Source organism: Bufo gargarizans, chromosome 3 (assembly GCF_014858855.1).
Source record: "Bufo gargarizans isolate SCDJY-AF-19 chromosome 3, ASM1485885v1, whole genome shotgun sequence".
In the NCBI taxonomy this organism is placed as follows: domain Eukaryota; kingdom Metazoa; phylum Chordata; class Amphibia; order Anura; family Bufonidae; genus Bufo; species Bufo gargarizans.
Window position 1 is genome coordinate 213,789,951 of NC_058082.1, and position 19,915 is coordinate 213,809,865.

General features: G+C 40.2%; 1 protein-coding gene across 5 annotated transcripts in view; it reads right to left on the minus strand.

Moving 5' to 3' along the window:
- The window catches only part of IL1R1 (interleukin 1 receptor type 1), a 76,594-nt gene that overhangs the window by 18,647 nt on the left and 38,032 nt on the right, over positions 1-19,915 (minus strand). For all 5 annotated transcript variants that reach the window (XM_044285617.1, XM_044285621.1, XM_044285619.1 and 2 more), the window contains 4 exons: positions 10,774-11,017; positions 10,029-10,215; positions 6,914-7,082; positions 912-974 (listed from right to left, as the gene is read on the minus strand). In XM_044285617.1, coding sequence (XP_044141552.1) covers positions 912-974; positions 6,914-7,082; positions 10,029-10,215; positions 10,774-11,017 — 663 coding nt within the window. The remainder of the gene's footprint in view (positions 1-911; positions 975-6,913; positions 7,083-10,028; positions 10,216-10,773; positions 11,018-19,915) is intronic.

Here is a 19,915-nt window from a genome sequence, read left to right on the forward strand (position 1 = left end):
TGCCTTGGATTCCTGCTGTGGGTTATATTTCAAGTCTGCGTTGGAGGTTTTAGCCTTCAATTCTGCCATGTAATGGGAACTAAAGCAGAATTTGTTGAAGAAATTCCAGCAATTATCCCATTTCCCAGAAATAAGATTTGCAGAAATCAGTGCATATGATGCAGATACAATGCAGATACATGTTGACACTTGTGTAATGGATTTTCTGAAGCACAAATTTCTGGTGTAAGTGCATGCATGTGACTGCAATGATGGAGGTGGTGAAGGAGACAAATTAGAAGGGTCCCCATATAGTTCTTTCACAGGGGTCTCTGGTATAAAACCATATCGGGTTTAAATTGGTCTATTGCATGCCAAAAGGACGCTCTTTTGGGACATGGTTAGCCCATAGAAACCTATAGATACATCACATGATACACTTTTATTTTCACTGGCCAGATGTATAGAGCATGTTGCTAATATAGATTATATTTGAATACTATAGATTTGTCCAAGAAATAAAATTAAATGAACATGGAAGAGTAGCCTGAAACAACAGCTCTGTCTACAAACCTCAAATGACCCCATTCCCCACAGATCCTATACAGAAGAGTAAAGAGGTTGGCACCACTCCATGTCCTCCTTCCACTGTGCAGGCTCTGCTGGGTGCTGTATGTAAGGAGAAGATATTCTCCACTCCCCTAGATATATTGCTTCTAGGGGCAATACCTCCATCGATTCAGCTTCCAATGAAGCGTAACACCAGTTTCACTCAGATTTGTGCCATATCTGAGAAAAAGAAACCTTTGAATCCCTCCATATGAAATCCGAGGCTTGTGGAAGTACAATACGTATAGGGTAGCCCTGTCATGTGCATGAGCCCTTATGTGACATGTAAATACATGTTATTTTAAAAGCAGAGCATAACTCACCTAATTCCACATCTATGATGTTATTTTTTGGGAATATTACGACAGGTTCTGGTTCTGTTTGAGCTGAAGAATAAAATATAAAAAGATGGTTAATAATGCTTAACCCTTTATGACCAGGAAATTTTCCATTTTTTTTTATTGTCGTTTTTTACTCCCAGCCTTCTCAAAGCCATAACATTTCTATTTTTCCATTAAAATAGCTGTATTGTTTTTTGCAAAACAATTTGTACTTTCTAATGGCATCATTTACAGTTGCATACAATGTGGTGGGAAGCATGAAAAATTCTAAATGGGGTGGAATAATTAAAAAACAAAATTCAGCCACAGTTTTATGGGTTTTGTTTTTACGGTGGTCCCTATATGGTAAAACTGACCTGTTACTTTCATTCTCCAGGTCAGTAGGATTACAGCGATACCACGCACGTATATTTTTTCATAGCATTTTTATACTGAATTTTTTTTTTATCCCCTAAAAAATGTATTTTTAGTCACCATATTCTGACCCCTATTACTTTTTTGTAGCTATGTGTATGGTGCTGTGTGAGGGTTCATTTTTTTTCAGGGTCGTACACACCCCTTAATAGTATCAATGAAAAGTACAGTTACTTTTCATTGATACTATTAGGGGTGTGTACAACTTTTTTTTTTTACCCCTTCCCGACCGCAATCTGTATATATACGTTATAGCTGCACATACCCCGTGCAGCTACCACGTGTATAGACGTCAAGCCAGCTCTTTAATCCATTCCTGAGCCACCGACATCAGCAGCGAGTGTCAGCTGTATGCTGACACTCTGCTGTAACCCCTTAGGGGCTCCCTCTCTCAACCATCGGGGCTGCTGCGCGGTGATTGCAGCGCCCGATGGTTGCCACGGCAACCGGACGCTTTGCAAAAGCGCCCGGTGTTGCCATCTACAGGACATTTGATAGTATTGTACTTTGCAATGCAAAAGCATTGCAAAGTATAGTACAGCCATCAGACCCACTGGATCTTCAAGATCGAAGTGGGACTTGATAAAAAAAAAAGTGAAAATAATAAAAGTAAGAATAAATAAATAAAAATGTAATTTAAAAAAATAAATTGCCTTTTCCTATAAAAAAAAGAAAAAGAAAAAAAAAAACTAGACATATTAGGTATCACCGCATCCGTAACGACAGTCTTTATAAATATATCACATGATCAACCCCGTACGATAAACACCATAAAAAATAAATATAAAAACTGTCAAAAAAAAAACATTTTTGTCACCTTACACCACAAAAAGTGCAACACCGAGCGATCAAAAAGGCGTATGTCCCAAAAAATGGTACCAATAAAACCATCACCTCATCCTGCAAAAATGAGACCCTACATAAGAAAGTAGCAAGAAAGTCACTCAAAAAATAAAAAAACTATAGCTCTCATTACACGGAGACACTAAAACATCATTTTTTTATTTCAAATATGCCATTATTGTGTTAAAGTGAAATAAAAAAAGTATACATATTAGGTATTGGTGCGTCCGTAAAGCATGCTCGATAAAAATATCACATGACCTAACCCCTCAGGTGAATACCATAAAAAATAAAAACAGTACCAAAAGGCAATTTTTTTCACCTTACATCACAAAAAGTGCAACACCAAGCGATCAAAAAAGCATATGCCCCCAAAAATAGTACCAATAAATATGGCACCTTATCCCCCAGTTTCCAAAATAGGGTCACTTTTTGGGAGTTTCTACTGTAGGGGTGCATCAGGGTGGGCTTTAAATGGGACATGGCATCTAAAAACCAGTCCAGCAAAATCTGCCTTCCAAAAACCATACAGTGTTCCTTTTCTTCTGCGCCCTACCGTGTGCCCGTACAAGCAGTTTACGATCACATGTGGGGTGTTTCTGTAAACCGCAGAATCAGGGTAATAAATATTGAGTTTTGTTTGGACTGTTAACCCTCGATGTGTTAAAGAAAAAAATGTAATAAAATGGAAAATCTGCCAAAAAAGTGAAATTTAGAAATGTATTCTCCATTTTCCTTGAATTCTTGTAGAACACCTAAAGGGTTAACAAAGTTTGTAAAATCAGTTTTGAGTAACTTGAAAGGTGTAGCTTCTACAATGGGGTCGTTTATGGGGGTATCCACTATGTAATCCCCACAAAGTGACTTCAGGCCTGAACTGGTCCTTAAAAAGTGGGTTTTAGAAATTTTCTTAAAAATTGTAAGAATTGCTTCTAAACTTCTAAGCCTTGTAACATCCCCAAAAAATAAAATGACATTTCCAAAATGATGCCAACATAAAGTAGACATATGGGAAATGTTAAGCAATGAATATTTTATGTGGAATTCTGTTTTAAAAGCAGAGAAATAGAAATTTTGAAAATTGCAAATTTTTCAAACTTTTTGGTAAATTTGGGATTTTTTCATAAATAAAGGCGAAATATATTTACTCAAATTTATGACTATCATGAAGTACAATGTGTCACGAGAAAACAGTCTCAGAATGGCTTGGATAAATAAAAGTGTTCCAAAGTTATTACCACATAAAGTGACACATGTCCGTTTTATAAAATTTGACCTGGACACTGGGGCATCAATGACCCTTGGTCATGAAAGGGTTAATCAATTTTTATAAAAAAATTTGTGGGAGGTAAAGCGGTCATAAAACATTTTCATATTTTAATAGTACAGGCGTTTTCACATGCAGTGAAACCCATTATGTTTATTCTTTAAATTGTTTACATACTTGTATTTAATTTTGGGGAAAGGGGATGATTTGAATTTTATTTTTATATTTTTTTATGTTTAAAAAAAATCATTTTTTTTACACTTTTTTATACTTCCCCTAGGGAACTATTACAAGCAATCATTAGATTGCTTCTCACTTAAAGACTCCAATGCATTAGCATTGGCGTCTATGAGAATATTACTGTGTTCCTATGGAGCCCAGCCACAGGCAGGCTCTTCATAGAAACTAATGTGCATCAGCCTCCTGTCACACAGGAGGACAGGAGCTGCTGCACACATACTCCAACTCTCTAATACTCACCAGAGGGAGCCACAGCATGACCAGGAGCATGCGCTCCTGGTTTTCATCATCACAGATGCCGTGGCCACAATTGACCATGGCATCTCAAGGGTTAAATGTCTACAATCGGCATTACTGCCAGTCGCAGACATTAGCCCCAAGTGCCTGCATGTGCAAGCAGACGTCATATTTAAAGTTCCGACTGCTGATGTATATACACGCAAGGTGGTCTGGGAAGGAGTTAAATAGCACCGACATAGAGCCATGGATGGCTCTATCTAATCTGCTCATTGCAAAAAAATAAAAATAACGCACCAAGAAGGAGTTGTTGAATTGAATGACACTTTCTATGTGTGAATGTAATGATGACTTATGCAAGTGATTACAATATTAGAGTGAAAGGATCAGTTTATTGGGGAAAACTGTACAACTGAAAGGAGGTTCTAGTACCCTGTTAGGGCGCCTCTAACCTGGATATAAGATGAGATACAGTTGGGTATGGAGACATACAGGTTCAGCATGGTGTCCTGTGGCATTTCTCCACAGATGTTGCAGCTGGGTCTGTAGATCCTTCACACTCAGAGGTTGCAGAAGATGACATCCCAGCTGGTCTTATAAATGCTTGATTGGAGATAAATCTGGCAGCAAAGCAAGTGTCGGAATCTGGTGGAGAAACCCTTGCTGTGTGTGGGCGAGAATTATCCTGCTGAAAAATGCCAGCTAGAATGCCCAGCCATGAGAGGCAACACACTGGCCGCAGTATGTACTGCACATATCACTGAGCTGTCCCTTATCACTACTAGCGGTGACTGTTGTATGTAATGGATCCCCATATCATCACACCAGCAGTTCGGGCAGTGTGTCGCTTCATAGCAAAGACAGGACTGAAGTGTTTACCACGAGACCTCCAATACTCAAAGCCGACCATAGTATAATCTCGAACAGAACCTGTATTTATCGCTAAAGACTATTCCAGACGATAAGTTTATTTGTCAATGAGTGTATGTACAGGTCCTTCTAAAAAAATTAGCATATTGTGATAAAGTTCATTATTTTCTGTAATGTACTGATAAACATTAGACTTTCATATATTTTAGATTCATTACACACAACTGAAGTAGTTCAAGCCTTTTATTGTTTTAATATTGATGATTTTGGCATACAGCTCATGAAAACCCAAAATTCCTATCTAAAAAAATTAGCATATCATGAAAAGGTTCTCTAAACGAGCTATTAACCTAATCATCTGAATCAACTAATTAACTCTAAACACCTGCAAAAGATTCCTGAGGCTTTTAAAAACTCCCAGCCTGGTTCATTACTCAAAACCGCAATCATGGGTAAGACTGCCGACCTGACTGCTGTCCAGAAGGCCATCATTGACAAGCAAGAGGGTAAGACACAGAAAGAAATTTCTGAACGAATAGGCTGTTCCCAGAGTGCGGTATCAAGGCACCTCAGTGGGAAGTCTGTGGGAAGGAAAAAGTGTGGCAGAAAACGCTGCACAACGAGAAGAGGTGACCGGACCCTGAGGAAGATTGTGGAGAAGGACCGATTCCAGGCCTTGGGGGACCTGCGGAAGCAGTGGACTGAGTCTGGAGTAGAAACATCCACAGGTGCCGCATTCCCCAGGTCAAGCCACTTTTGAACCAGAAACAGCGGCAGAAGTGCCTTACCTGGGCTACAGAGAAGCAGCACTGGACTGTTGCTCAGTAGTCCAAAGTACTTTTTTCGGATGAAAGCAAATTTTGCATGTCATTCGGAAATCAAGGTGCCAGAGTCTGGAGGAAGACTGGGGAGAGGGAAATGCCAAAATGCCTGAAGTCCAGTGTCAAGTACCCACAGTCAGTGATGGTCTGGGGTGCCATGTCAGCTGCTGGTGTTGGTCCACTGTGTTTTATCAAGGGCAGGGTCAATGCAGCTAGCTATCAGGAGATTTTGGAGCACTTCATGCTTCCATCTGCTGAAAAGCTTTATGGAGATGAAGATTTCATTTTTCAGCATGACCTGGCACCTGCTCACAGTGCCAAAACCACTGGTAAATGGTTTACTGACCATGGTATTGCTGTGCTCAATTGGCCTGCCAACTCTCCTGACCTGAACCCCATAGAGAATCTGTGGGATATTGGGAAGAGAAAGTTGAGAGACGCAAGACCCAACACTCTGGATGAGCTTAAGGCCGCATCCTGGGCCTCCATAACACCTCAGCAGTGCCACAGGCTGATTGCCTCCATGCCACGCCGCATTGAAGCAGTCATTTCTGCAAAAGGATTCCCGACCAAGTATTGAGTGCAGAACTGAACACCATTATTTGAAGGTTGACTTTTTTTGTATTAAAAACACTTTTCTTTTATTGGTCGGATGAAATATGCTAATTTTTTGAGATAGGAAATTTGGGTTTTCATGAGCTGTATGCCAAAATCATCAATATTAAAACAATAAAAGGCTTGAACTACTTCAGTTGGTGTGTAATGAATCTAAAATATATGAAAGTCTAATGTTTATCAGTACATTACAGAAAATAATGAACTTTATCACAATATGCTAATTTTTTTTAGAAGGACCTGTATCTATCACTACACACACGTCACTTGAATGGGAGCTGAGCTGCAGCTAGCTGGCACAGCCACTACACAGAGAACTGTGCTTCCAGCTCCACTATCTGTGTTAGGTCCTGCTGAAAACAGATGATCTGATATGAATGACCTATACTAAGAATAGAACAAAGAAACCCCCTTTAACTCTAAATTGAAAAATGCCACGGCTTGAATTATGCATGAAATATCTATAATCCCCCACACATATGTCAGACATCCTAGAATGTTTAATGCAAGTTTTTCACATAAGGTAACATTCACCGATTCCTTGAGGTTCTTTTATATTCTTTCCTTCTATGTAGTCATTTGATGAATACATCCACTTCCCACGTCAATCATGTTTGGTACTATATGTATTCATTTTAAACATACTGTAATAATATAGGTTATAAAATCATAGTTACCTTGAATAGTGAATTCAATGGCACGGGACATGTTATATGTTACACCATTGTACACAAACGACACCTCACACGTGTAATTCCCACTATCTTGACTGGACAAATCTTTAATAATCAAGTTTATAGTTGAAGTTGAGTAGCGCTCACTATCCAGATCCAATGGCTGGCATTCCTGTACATAAAAACAAGTTATTCAAAAGAAAAAACAGAACATCATTAATGATATATTTCCCGAATGCTTTTTCATGATCAATGTCAGCTGTAGCAAGCAAATATGTCTAAAAGTATGAGCTACCTATTTAGGCAGTGGAAGTTCCACTAGCTCCCTCTCAGACCTAGAGAATGACTGCCATTAGTCTTTAGAGACCATGGTCCACTGACCACGGCATCTCATAACTTCAGGGTAGATATAGGTTGTAAACTTTTTCCGCCTCTCGCTTTCATACCCAGCAATTTATGATCATTCGTTTTACTCCCTAATTTCTAAGTTCCCTGAGGATTCTATCAACACCGAGACAGAAATATGGCATGTTTGGCAGGATTAGGGTGCATTAGGGTATAGGTCCAAAAATAGGGTGAGGTTCTGGACGGAGTCGCATTCACATGTTACAAGGAAGGTGCTCTGTGGTTAAGCCTTAGTAGGGACAATTAGCCCCTTCCCTTTATTAATAGGTTCACACTAGGGATCCTCAAGGCCATTCTCCACAAGGGACCCGACTTGGAAAGCCTAGCAGAAACAACTTTTGACTACCATCATCCAATAGACGGCCTGCAGTACCCTAATCTGATGAAAACTGCAAGCAGGTCATGGTCTAGCAACGTGTACACCTTCTAAAGAAGACTAGTACAAACATCCGGACCATCAAGCTACCCTCTCTTGTTTATGACTAAACATGTCCTTCACCAAAATAAAGCCTATTTAGGCTAATTATCATTCTTTGTACTTATTGGTCCTCCAGCCTGCTGCTAAGGTGGAACCAGCCTTTATAAGGTTCCATGGGCAGCGACCTTATTCAATTCTGTCCGTTACCCCTGATGAAGCCAGATTAGCTGGCGAAACATGTTGGGGGACAGCCTTTAGTGTTTCTGATGTCAGTGTCAGTTCTAGCAATTAGTGTAGCACAAAAATAGCGGAATCTGTCCAAGAGTGACCAGTGTTTGTTACATAGAATCATCTATAGCTAAATATATATATAGGACGGTGCTGTACCGACCTGCTAATACAGAGTGTGCGGCTGACATTGCAGTTAAAACAAATATGCTTTAGAACTGACAGGGCATTAGATAGTTTTAACCCTTTCTCTAGCTCACATTTACTTATACCTAGTAATTTTTTAAACAAAGATAGTAAAAGTTAAATTTTAATACCCGGGACAAGTGAGGTGATTAGCCTAAATAGGCTTTATTTTGGTGATTTATATAAACCCTTCCCAGATAGGGTTGTGTCTGTTTATTGTAAGTTAAACATGTCCTTGTTACTAGAATCTAGCGTTGATTGATAGGGCAGCATTATTATTAATTATTGCCCCTGGTCTTGCACATACTAATCATTGCCTCTCTCTCTGGGATGACTTTCTTTACAAACTATGAGTATTTTTTTATATACAGTATATATTTATATAGTCTGAACTGTGATAAGCTTTGGTCAAGTTGTTTATGTCCTGTAGCTTTAAGGCCGGACAGATTCTGTTCTTTCTAGCTTTCATATGATACATTGCTAAAGAATGCCAACCTTGATATAAGATGTTGTACATGCTTTTAACTATTAAGATGCTGTTAGTATGGTGAGTAAGGGTACTTTCACACTAGGGTTTTTCTTTTCCGGCACTGAGTTCCGTCAAAAGGGTTCAATGCCGGAAAAGAACTGATCAGGCATATCTCCATGCATTCTGAATGGAGAGTTATCCGTTCAGGATGCATAAGGATGTCTTCAGTTCAGTCATTTTGACTGATCAGGAAAAAGATAAAACTGGTTTTATCTCCAGCCCAAAAAAACGGAAGACAAAATTCCGGAATGCCGGATCAGTCATGCGCAGACCGAAAAAAAAGGTGAAAAAAATAAATGCCGGATCCGTTTTGCTGTATGACATCGGAAAGACGGATCCGGAGTTTCAATGCATTTTTCTGACTGATCAGGCATTTTTAAGACTGATCAGTCTTACAAACGCCATCAGTTGGCATACGTTTTGCCGGATCCGGCAGGCAGTTCCGGCGACAGAACTGCTTGCCGGATTACTCTGCCGCAAGTGTAAAAGTAGCCTAAGCATTGCCTTATATAAATAAATAATCCTCCTACCGTCAATTGTTTACAAACTGCAGCAGTGATGTGCTGGTATATGGCACATCACTTCTGGAGTCAATCGGTATCCTCATAAGTAGACTACTGAGGACAGGGAACGGCTGCATTGGTCATGTGCCATATACTGGCATGCAACAGCAGAAGGACCGGACTGGTCGGGCAGAGAATGACGCTGGAGATAGAGGTAAATATACCCTCATTTTTAACAATTTCAGACAGCCCCATTAAGTTGCCCAAAAAAAAAAAACATGAGTTTAGTTTGTAAGAGTACACACTCAACAGAGAAGACTTACAAACTTTTACAAATTTTTACAATTCAAGGAAACAGAGTTTGAGAATCTGTCTTGACCCCAGGGCAGGGTGGTCAAACAGAGGTTGGAGACGTCAACCATGTGGATGTCTATCATGGAGTGGTCACGTCTGTTCTCACACACTGGAGCCTGTTGTGCCTTTCCAAGTAAATGGGGAAGCTAACCATGGTTACTTTCCAGCACCACCTGAAAGCATTAGGCAGGGTTTAGACTGCATTTTAGACCCCTATTGGGATATCTGCTATTTCAATGAGGCAAACAAAGGATTCAACTTTGGAAGCTGATTGATCTGCTTGGCTTTCATCTTTCCTAGAGTTGGCCACTGAAGTAAATATATCCATCATGGTATACATTTGAATATCATTTTCGGCTATTCAGATGTATACACCCCTGACAGAAGTGGCCTATGTTTGAGATTTTCAGCTTAGTTATGCATTTGTTTTTAGTTTGTAATTCAAGTAAAATATATTGAATTAAATGAAATTAGAACATATAATAATATTAGTACCTTAAACCATCTGACTTGTATGTTCTTGTGACTGAAATAGATGTCTATGTGTGGACATTCAATTGTAAGTGATGGAGCTATGAATTTTTCTTCGTTACGAAGCATTACTGAATTATTATAGCAGAGACCATCATCATGACGAAACACTTCTACTCGTCTTATCTTCTTGATGCAATTTGTTGAGTTTCTATATGTAAAAGAAGGAAAACATTTGTACTACAAAGATGAGAAAACACCATATATATAACCCTACTCACTAGAACAAACATTTATCACCATGACCTAAATTATTCTTTAAAAGTAGTCTAGTAAAGATATCAGGGGTTCCATCCACTGTACAGGCTCTGTTGGGTGCTGTATGTGTCGAGATATCTTTCCCTAAATGTATTGCTTCTAGGGAGAATACCTTCATAGACAGGGGTGCACCACCAATGAGGCCAGATGAGGTGATCGCCTCAGGCAGCACCAGGTAGGGGCAAGAGAGGGGCAGACAAAGGGCCATGGGCTGAATAGAATGGGTTTGGTTAAAAAAAAAGTCATTGGGGAGGGAGGGGCGCCATTTCAGTTTTCACCTCGGGCAGCAGAAAGGCTAGGTGCACCCCTATCCATAGATACAGCTTCCAATGACACAATTTTAACTCATATTTGTGCTGTACCTTAGAGAAAGGAATCACTGAATCACTCCGTATGAAACCAGAAGCCTGTGGAAGTAGACTAACTCTAGGGTAACCCTGTCATGGCTCACCTGAGAATACATTGGTATACTCCGCTATCTTGTAGCTCCGCAGGGATAAACTTTAGATATTGTTCATCCTGGTGAACTCTTGCTTGTCTGTCTGAGGCGATTTCTGTTTGTGAGTCAATTCTTACCCAGGTTACACTGAAATTATTTCTCCCAACTAAGTCCAGAAGTGGGCAAACAGCATACAAAGGCTCACCAACACTAGCATATTCAAAGTTGAACTCCGCTCCTTCATCTATACAGATCTCTACAAGGAAAAACATATACATTGTATAGACATGTGTCATGAAAAAACACATCGACAGGTATGGTTTTACTAAAAGTAAAGCTCTATTTTCAGTATATTTTGCATAAAATATGAAACATATTAAACAAGTAAAGTTGTTGTGGACTGACTGTATTCCATCCTCAGTATCTTCTATATAGTTCAGGATGCTGAGCCAATTGAAAACTATGACAGACAAGAGAGCCTTTACTTCCTTGCCCTGTTCTCTTGTAAACCATAGGTTGCTTTAAGTCTCAGGCCTATGAGAGGCTGGGAGCATGCTGAAGAAGTCACTATGATGAGGTCACGGCATTGCACCACCATTCCTGCCACATGTAGCAGAGACAGGAAGAGTCCACAACCATTTGTCCTGGGAACGAGGTTAGGTGAGTACCAGGTTTTTTATTTTCATTGGTGCAAGGGTCATGAAATAGGAATACTAATGTTAGAGGGCTACAAAAGTGGACTACACAAAGGTGATCATTACTATTGCACTGAGGACTCAAAGGGGGGCATTACTACTTTGTGTGGGCACAAAGGTCACTGTTAGGTGGTAACATTTACATAAAAAATGGTGGTAACATTTACCAAACAATGTTGGCCAAACATGTTGGCCAAAGAAGCATCTCTCCTGATCCCACTGTACACATACATGCTCAACTAATGAATGAGAGAACGCGACTGTCTGACACCTCTAGTAGAGACTTATCTCCAACATGCACAATTCTCTTCTCCTCTGACATCTACTGTCAGGGGAGAGTTGGGAGGCCTTCATACACAATAAATGGTTAGACAAGCCCACTGAGATCAGAGGATTTGGCCAGCATACATCAAATGAGTATGATCAGCATTTGCCTCAGTACTGTATAGTGGGTTTCAGTAACAGTATAGTGATAGTATTTTTTAACTATGACTATTATTAAAAGTTAGAAAGTATATATAGATTTTAGCTGTCATTCAACACAAAAGGGGGCTGCTTTGAAGAAAATAAAATATAAAACATATTCTGGTTTGCCCCCTTGGCTACCGGAGTTTTTTTTCTTTTCGCGTTTTCATTTTTCCTCCCTATTTCCCATGAGCCATAACTTTTTTAGATTTCCGGTCACATAGCTGTATGAGGGCTTATTTTTTGCGGGACAAGTTGAACTTTCTAATGCCGCCATTAATTATGGCATAAAATGTATGGTTTTTATACCACCATATTCTGACCCCCATAATTTTTTTTATACTTATGTCTACTGAGATGTTTAGGGGCTCATTTTTTGTGAAACAATCTGTACTTTTTATTGATACCATTTTGGAGTGTGTGACTTTTGGATCACATTTTATGAAAAAAATTTGGGTAAGAGAAGCAATGCAAAAATGGCAAATCGGCCACGTTGACCCTTTTTTCCGTTACGCCATTCGCCGTATTGGAATTTTTTTTCTATTTTAATAATATGGGCGTTTTTAGTCATGGTGATACCCGTGATGTTTATATTTATTGTTATTTAGGTTTTTTTTTTTTTATTATACGGAAAGGGGGTGATTTAAAATTTTACATTTTTTTATATTTTATATATTTTTTATTTTTTGTGATAATTTTGTCTGACCTTATTAATTATGTTTTTTTATTTTTTGTTCTTTCAGGGATTTTATATTTGCCATTGAAACTCAATTTAGCAAATTTCTTATCCTGTCCTGCCATCTGGTGGTCAAAATAAAAATTGCAGCCTGAACACTCATTGCATCAGTGAGGCTGAAGGTGTTCAGAGCAAGTACCGATGCCCCATTTGTCCACACGGGGCATCGGCTTTTGCGCATTTAGATGTCGTGACCTCACTTGGTCACGGCATCCAAAGCATTTAATTACTGTGATCGGCATTATTGCTGGTCACGGTAATTAGCTGCAGGTCTCTTCTATATGAAACAGCAGAGATCTGCCGGCCATGGTGCTCGCTGCACGTGCGAGCAGACGCCATGTTCACATCGCTCCAGCACCACACAGTGCGCTGGTAGCTAAAGGGTTAACACTTTTTTATGGTTACTACTTACTTCCATATGCGTTCTTTCATTCTTTTCGTCTCTTTGCTTACTTATATAGCACCAACATATTTTACAGAACTATAGAGATATTATCATTACTCTCTGTCTCCATTGGACCTCACAATCTAAATTCCCTATCAGTATGTCTTTGAAGTGTGGAAGAAAACCCAATCAAACCTAGGAAGAACATGTCATCTCCATTCAGGTTTTGGATCCCAGTCCTGCAAGGGACCACTGCTAACCACTGAGCCACTGTGCCTATGTGTGTGTGTGCGCGCATCTTCCTATTCCTGCTTGGTATTTTTAAATGAGATATCTTTTAAGCGGCACTCTAAGTCCACATATAGAATAGAAGGGAACCAAAGGAACTAAAAATAGTCTTTGCAATAATGTTTCTACTTATCACATTTATCACCCCTATTTTTCTACTCTTCCTAAAATACCCACACACCACTTGACCCAGCAAGGAACTATTTGTCTCTTCCTCCATTCTACACACCCTTTTGACCTTCTGACCAGATCTGTTTTTAACATGAAATCTTTCCTTTTCAAAAACACAGCCACTTAATTTTCTCTCCAACTCTCATCTACTAAAACTTTCTCTGCTTCTCCTTACTGATGGTGATATACATCCCAATTCTGGCCCTCCCCAGCAAATCCCCACAATCATATACAACTCCCATTATGGATCTCCTTCTGCAAATGTATGCAACCCCTTAAACCTGAACAGCATCCACATGGCCCCTGCTCCCCCCCTATCCCTCTTGCAGGAGCATTATGGAATCTTCACTCTGTCTGCAACAAACTCTCCAACATTCACAACCTTTTCATCTCTCATAGACTTTCGTTCCTTGGTTTGGAAGAAACATGGCTGACACCATCCCTTGCAGCACTCTCTTATGGTGGATTTCTTTTTACGCACAGCCCCCACTGTTACGCACATAACTTTTATTATTCAATATTTAATTATCCACCCACTTCAAACAAAAAAGATACAGACAAACAAAAATGTGACCAGATAGATCAGATGGTATCTAAGGGGAGGGGCTAGATAGAAAGAAGAGGATACGCAAGGGAACCACACTTTCCCTACGGGGACCCTCTCTAAAGCCTAAACCCACAGGAACACCCTGATGGTGGGTGGCCTGTGGTCACGTGCCTGCCCTGACTCTCCCTCAAAAAACCCTAAAACCTCCCAACGTGTTTACCCTAGCAAAGGTTCATCAGGGGAGAGGTGATGGGTATACAACACACCACAACATAAAATAACATATAAGTCTTAGATAAAAATCCGATACATAAACCCGCAAATAGGTATAGCTAATTGGACTAAACCAAAATCCAGACAGCCATGTCAATACTGATAATTTTGATAATACCACCAGCTCATTAATCTGTGACTCTATCTTATCCATGTTTTATTCATGCTTAATGTGATCCAATTGTTCATACTGCAGGAATTTACCATTATAATACATGCATATCCACGGTGAGGTTAATAGTGATGAGGATTTGTTCTTCTCCTATCGGATAGCTGCTCATTCAGCCCAACTCCACTGCCACTCTATATTATGCTCTTTTCATTTGAAGTATACTCTGTATAAATGAATCATCTACTGCGCCCAGGCCCAGCATCATCTTTTTTGACCACTTCAACACCTGACTCCTACACTTTCCAATGACATGGGTGACTTCAACATCCCCATCGACTTCAATATCCCCATTGACTAGTGATGAGTGGCAGGGGAAATATTCTAATTCACGATATTTTGCGAATATTTGGGCGAATATTCGCCATATATTCGAGTATTCGCGAATTTGTGATCTGCAGGCATTATTTTCTTGATTGCGAAAATTCGCATAAAAATCGTATAAAAATTCGAATATTTGCGATTACGAATATATTTTGCGATATTCTAAATATTCGCGAATTCTCGAGATGCCGATATTCGCGATTAAAATTCGCAATTCGAATATTCGTGATCAACACTGCCATTGACTCTTTCCACTCAGCTGCCTCTAAACTTCTGGCACTTACTTTCTCCTTTGGCCTCTCACAGTAGTCCTCTGCTGCCACACACAAAGATTCTCACACACTGGATCTTATCTTTAGCCACCTCTGTTCCCTAACGAACCTTTCTAACTCACCCCTTATTTTTGTAATTTATTTTATGCACTTATATCTACCTACTATATTTCACAGCGCTTTACAGACATTAGCATAAGGCTGTACCCAATGGGGCTCACAATCTAAGTTCCCTATCAGTATGTCTTTGGAGTGTGGGAGGAAGCCGGGGTACTCGGTTACAAACACAGGACCCCAGCACTACAAGGCACCAGTGCTAACCACTGAGCCATCGTGCTCCCCTTTAGATCACAGTCTACTTATGTTCTCTTCACTTGTCTCTTCAGTTCCCCCCTCAGTTCACAAATTGGCACACCCTAGACATTCAATTGCTTTCTGACTTTCTTCTGCCCCTATCTCTCCCTCCATGATGCAAATCCTGCCGCCACTGTATAACACCACAATATCTACAGCTCTTGACTCAGTCGCCCTCCCTAATACATAACAAAAAATTAATAGGCAGCCCTGCCACACCAGTCTGACTGAAGAGCTGAAACAAGCTTCTAGAGCGAATTGAAGAAAACCCATTCTAAGGAGCACTTTGTCACATGCAAACAATCACTTGTGAACATCAAGTCCGCACTTGTTGCTGCAACAAAGGCCTACTTCACGTCTCTCATATCTTCCCTATCTCACAATCCTAACAACTATTTAACACTTTCAACTATTTTCTCTGTTCCCCAATGCCCCCTCCGGCACCTTTCAACTCGATAACATTAGAGAAAGCTTCAGCCTGCAGTCCCCACACCCATTCTACATAACTATCCAGTCTCCTTCCCCCCAAAACCAGCTTCTCCACCATTACAAAAGGAAAAACTTTCCACCCTACTCTCCAGATCACATCTCACAGCCTGTGTGCTTAACCATATGTAATCCCACCTCATTCCCAACCTTACTACAGTGTTTATCCCGACCCTAACCCATGTGTTCAACCTATCACTAACCACTGGTGTCTTCCCCTACTGTTTTAAACATGCTGACATCACACCCATCCTCAAAATGCTTTCCCTGGACCCATCTTCTTTGTCTTGCTATCGCCCCATATCACTACTCCCATATGCCTCAAAGTTATTTGAACAAGTCCACCTTGAGCTGTCCTCCCACCTGTCTTCCTGTACCCTATTTGATCGGCTACAATCTTTCGACCCCATTACTCTACTGAAATTGCCTATACCAAATCATGAACGTAACTACCAAAGCCAAAAACTACCAAAGCCAAAAGACTCTGTCTTCCTCCTCCTTGACCTATCTTCTGCCTTTGACACAGTTGACCACTTCCTTCTGCTACAAACTTTCATCTCTTGGTGTCAAAGACTTGGCCCTCTCTCGGATCACATCATACCTCACTGCCAACATTTAGTGTCTCACACACCACCTCCTTGCCTCACCCCCACTATGTTAGTGTCCCTCAAGACTCTGTCTTAGGAACACTGCTCTTCTCAATCTACACCTCTGGCCTGGGACAGCTCATTGATTTCCATGGCTTTCAGTATCATTTCTATGCGGATGACAAGCAAATGTATTCTCTGGTCCAGATATCACCAACCTACTGTCCAGAATCCCACAATGCCTATTGTCTAAAAGCTTCCTTCTCCTCCTCTATCTTTCTAAAACTTAACATGTATAGAAAAGAATTTATAATTTTTCCCCATCCCACTCAGCCCCCCCATCAGACTTAGCTATTAAAGTCAGTGGTTGCACACTCTACCTGGTCAACCAAGTCCGCTGCATCGGTAAACCTTAGATGTTCATGCTTATTGTATTTGTTTTTACTATGTATGTTTACCCCTTTTCATATGTACAGAACCACAGAATGAATGGCACTTTAATAATAAATGATAATAATATTTATACAGTATACATACTTTTGGTTCCATAAGTATACAGTATAGAGAGCTGAAGCACCACACTGCCATACACTGTGTAGTGGCGGTATTGCAGCTTAGCTCTTATTTCTTGCGAACTTTCAGTTACAATTTCAGCTTACAGTATCATACAGTATAATACAGTAGCACAGATGTGCCTCTGTGTTCTGAATCACAATGATGACAGCTTCTCGTGTCAGAATATAGGATGAAAGTTCTAGATATTTCTTTTAAACTATAGGGCTCAATTATTAAGACAGGCTTAATAACCCCTATACCTGGCGGTGGATCCGCTGGAGTTAGGGCCTCTACATAACTTCGGCGGATGCTCCACCACTTCCTAATGTAAGACAGCTTCCTAGTCATTTGGACCATTTTCTACACCTAAAACAAGCATAGAAAATGGTCAATGAGATGAGCCTGCTGGCTCATCCCCTTTCCCGGCCATGACGTGCCCCCTTTTTTAGACCAGGCCTCAGCGGGAAGAAGTTGCAGATTGCAGCACAAAGGACCAGAAATGCACCAGAAATACACCTAATTTAGACATATTTCTGTTTGATAAATGACCCCCTATGTTTTTAGGTATGACTGAAAAAACTGTCTCAGACATGGCAGGAAATGTCCAGTACATCAGGAATTTATGACCTTATGAATAACTAGCTACAACTATAGACAAAATATGTGTACAAAAGACAAATGTGTCAGATGAGATAACACAAGTCTGCGTGAATCACCAGCTTAACTGTAAAGCTACTTTCACGCTGTGTTTAGCACTGTCTGCTTGCCATCTACAGAGGCCAAAACATTGTCCTTTTGGCCTCCATCTGGCTGGTATACTTCGGATATACAATTTTAATGTTGTATGGAATGGCGGACCAGAACAAGCTATTATATATAGAGACAAAGGGACACTATAGGTGATGGATGCCACTATTCGTCTATACAATGGCATCGCAGGTATATACAGTCAGGTCCATAAATATTGGGACATCGACACAAACAAACAAGATGTGCTTTAACTGCAGGCTGTCAGCTTTAATTTGAGGGTATTTACATCCAAATCAGGTGAACGGTGTAGGAATTACAACAGTTTGCATATGTGCCTCCCACTTGTTAAGGGACCAAAAGTAATGGGACATAATAATCATAAATCAAACTTTAACTTTTTAATACTTAGTTGCAAATCCTTTGCAGTCAGTTACAGCCTGAAGTCTGGAACGCATAGAAATCATCAGACGCTGGGTTTCATCCTTGGTGATGCTCTGCCAGGCCTCTACTGGAACTGTCTTCAGTTCCTGCTTGTTCTTGGGCATTTTCCCTTCAGTTTTGTCTTCAGCAAGTGAAATGCATGCTCAATCGGATTCAGGTCAGGTGATTGACTTGGCCATTGCATAACATTCCACTTCTTTCCCCTAAAAAACTCGTTGGTTGCTTTTGCAGTATGCTTTGGGTCATTGTTCATCATCCAATGAGTTCTGAAGCATTAGGCTGAATATGAGCAGATAATATTGCCCGAAACACTTCAGAATTCATCCTGCTGCTTTTGTCAGCAGTCACATCATCAATAAATACAAGAGAACCAGTTCCATTGGCAGCCATACATGCCCACGCCATGACATTACCACCACCATACTTCACTGATGAGGTGGTATGCTTAGATCATGAGCAGTTCCTTTCCTTCTCCATACTCTTCTCTTCCCATCACTCTGGTACAAGTTGATCTTGGTCTCATCTGTCCTTAGGATGTTGTTCCAGAACTGTGAAGGCTTTTTTAGATGTCGTTTGGCAAACTCTAATCTGGCCTTCCTGTTTTTGAGGCTCACCAATGGTTTACATCTTGTAGTAAACCCTCTGTATTCACTCTGGTGAAGTCTTCTCTTGATTGTTGACTTTGAAACACATACACCTACCTCCTGGAGAGTGTTCTTGATCTGTGTAGGGTGTTTTCTTCACCAGGGAAATAATTCTTCAGTCATCCTCCACAGTTGCTTTCCGTGGTCTTCCGGGTCTTTTGGTGTTGCTGAGCTCACCGATGCATTCCTTCTTTTTAAGAATGTTCCAAACAGTTGATTTTGGCCACACCTTATGTTTTTGCTATCTCTCTGATGGGTTTGTTTTGTCAGCCTAATTGTGGCTTGCTTTTCTGATGGTGACAGCTCTTTGGATCTCATCTTGAGAGTTGACAGCAACAGATTCCAAATGCAAATAACACACTTGAAATGAACTCTAGACCTTTTACCTGCTCATTGTAATTGGGATAATGAGGGAATAACACACACCTGGCCATGGAACAGCTGAGAAGACAATTGTCCCATTACTTTTGGTTCCTTAACAAGTGGGAGGCACATATGCAAACTTTTGTAATTCCTACACCATTCACCTGATTTGGATGTAAATACCCTGAAATTAAAGCTGACAGTCTGCAGTTAAAGCACATCTTAAAATTGTGTCGATGTCCCAATATTTATGGACCTGACTGTATCAGAAGATCCTTTGAGGTAGAACTCTGATGGATGCTGCAAAATTCACGGATTCCAAGACAAATTCAGCTGTCAAAAAACGCTGTGTGAACAGCACCTACTCATTCTTCAAGCTGACCATAAATAAAATACATACATATTTGTCACAAGTCAAGTGAACAAACTGTGTGAGCGGCGATGATAAAAATCAACACTAAAGATGGATGTACAGTGGGACCAAGAAGTTATCAGGACTTATTAAGGTACCATTTGTCTAAAATTAACTTTGTTTCACCACATCTAAAAACTGTATTCAACTTGTGGACAACCTCACATGAAAGTTGTGTAACATTTGTGCAGCTTGATGTATTGCAGAATGTGACAAAGAGTTCACACATGACAGGAG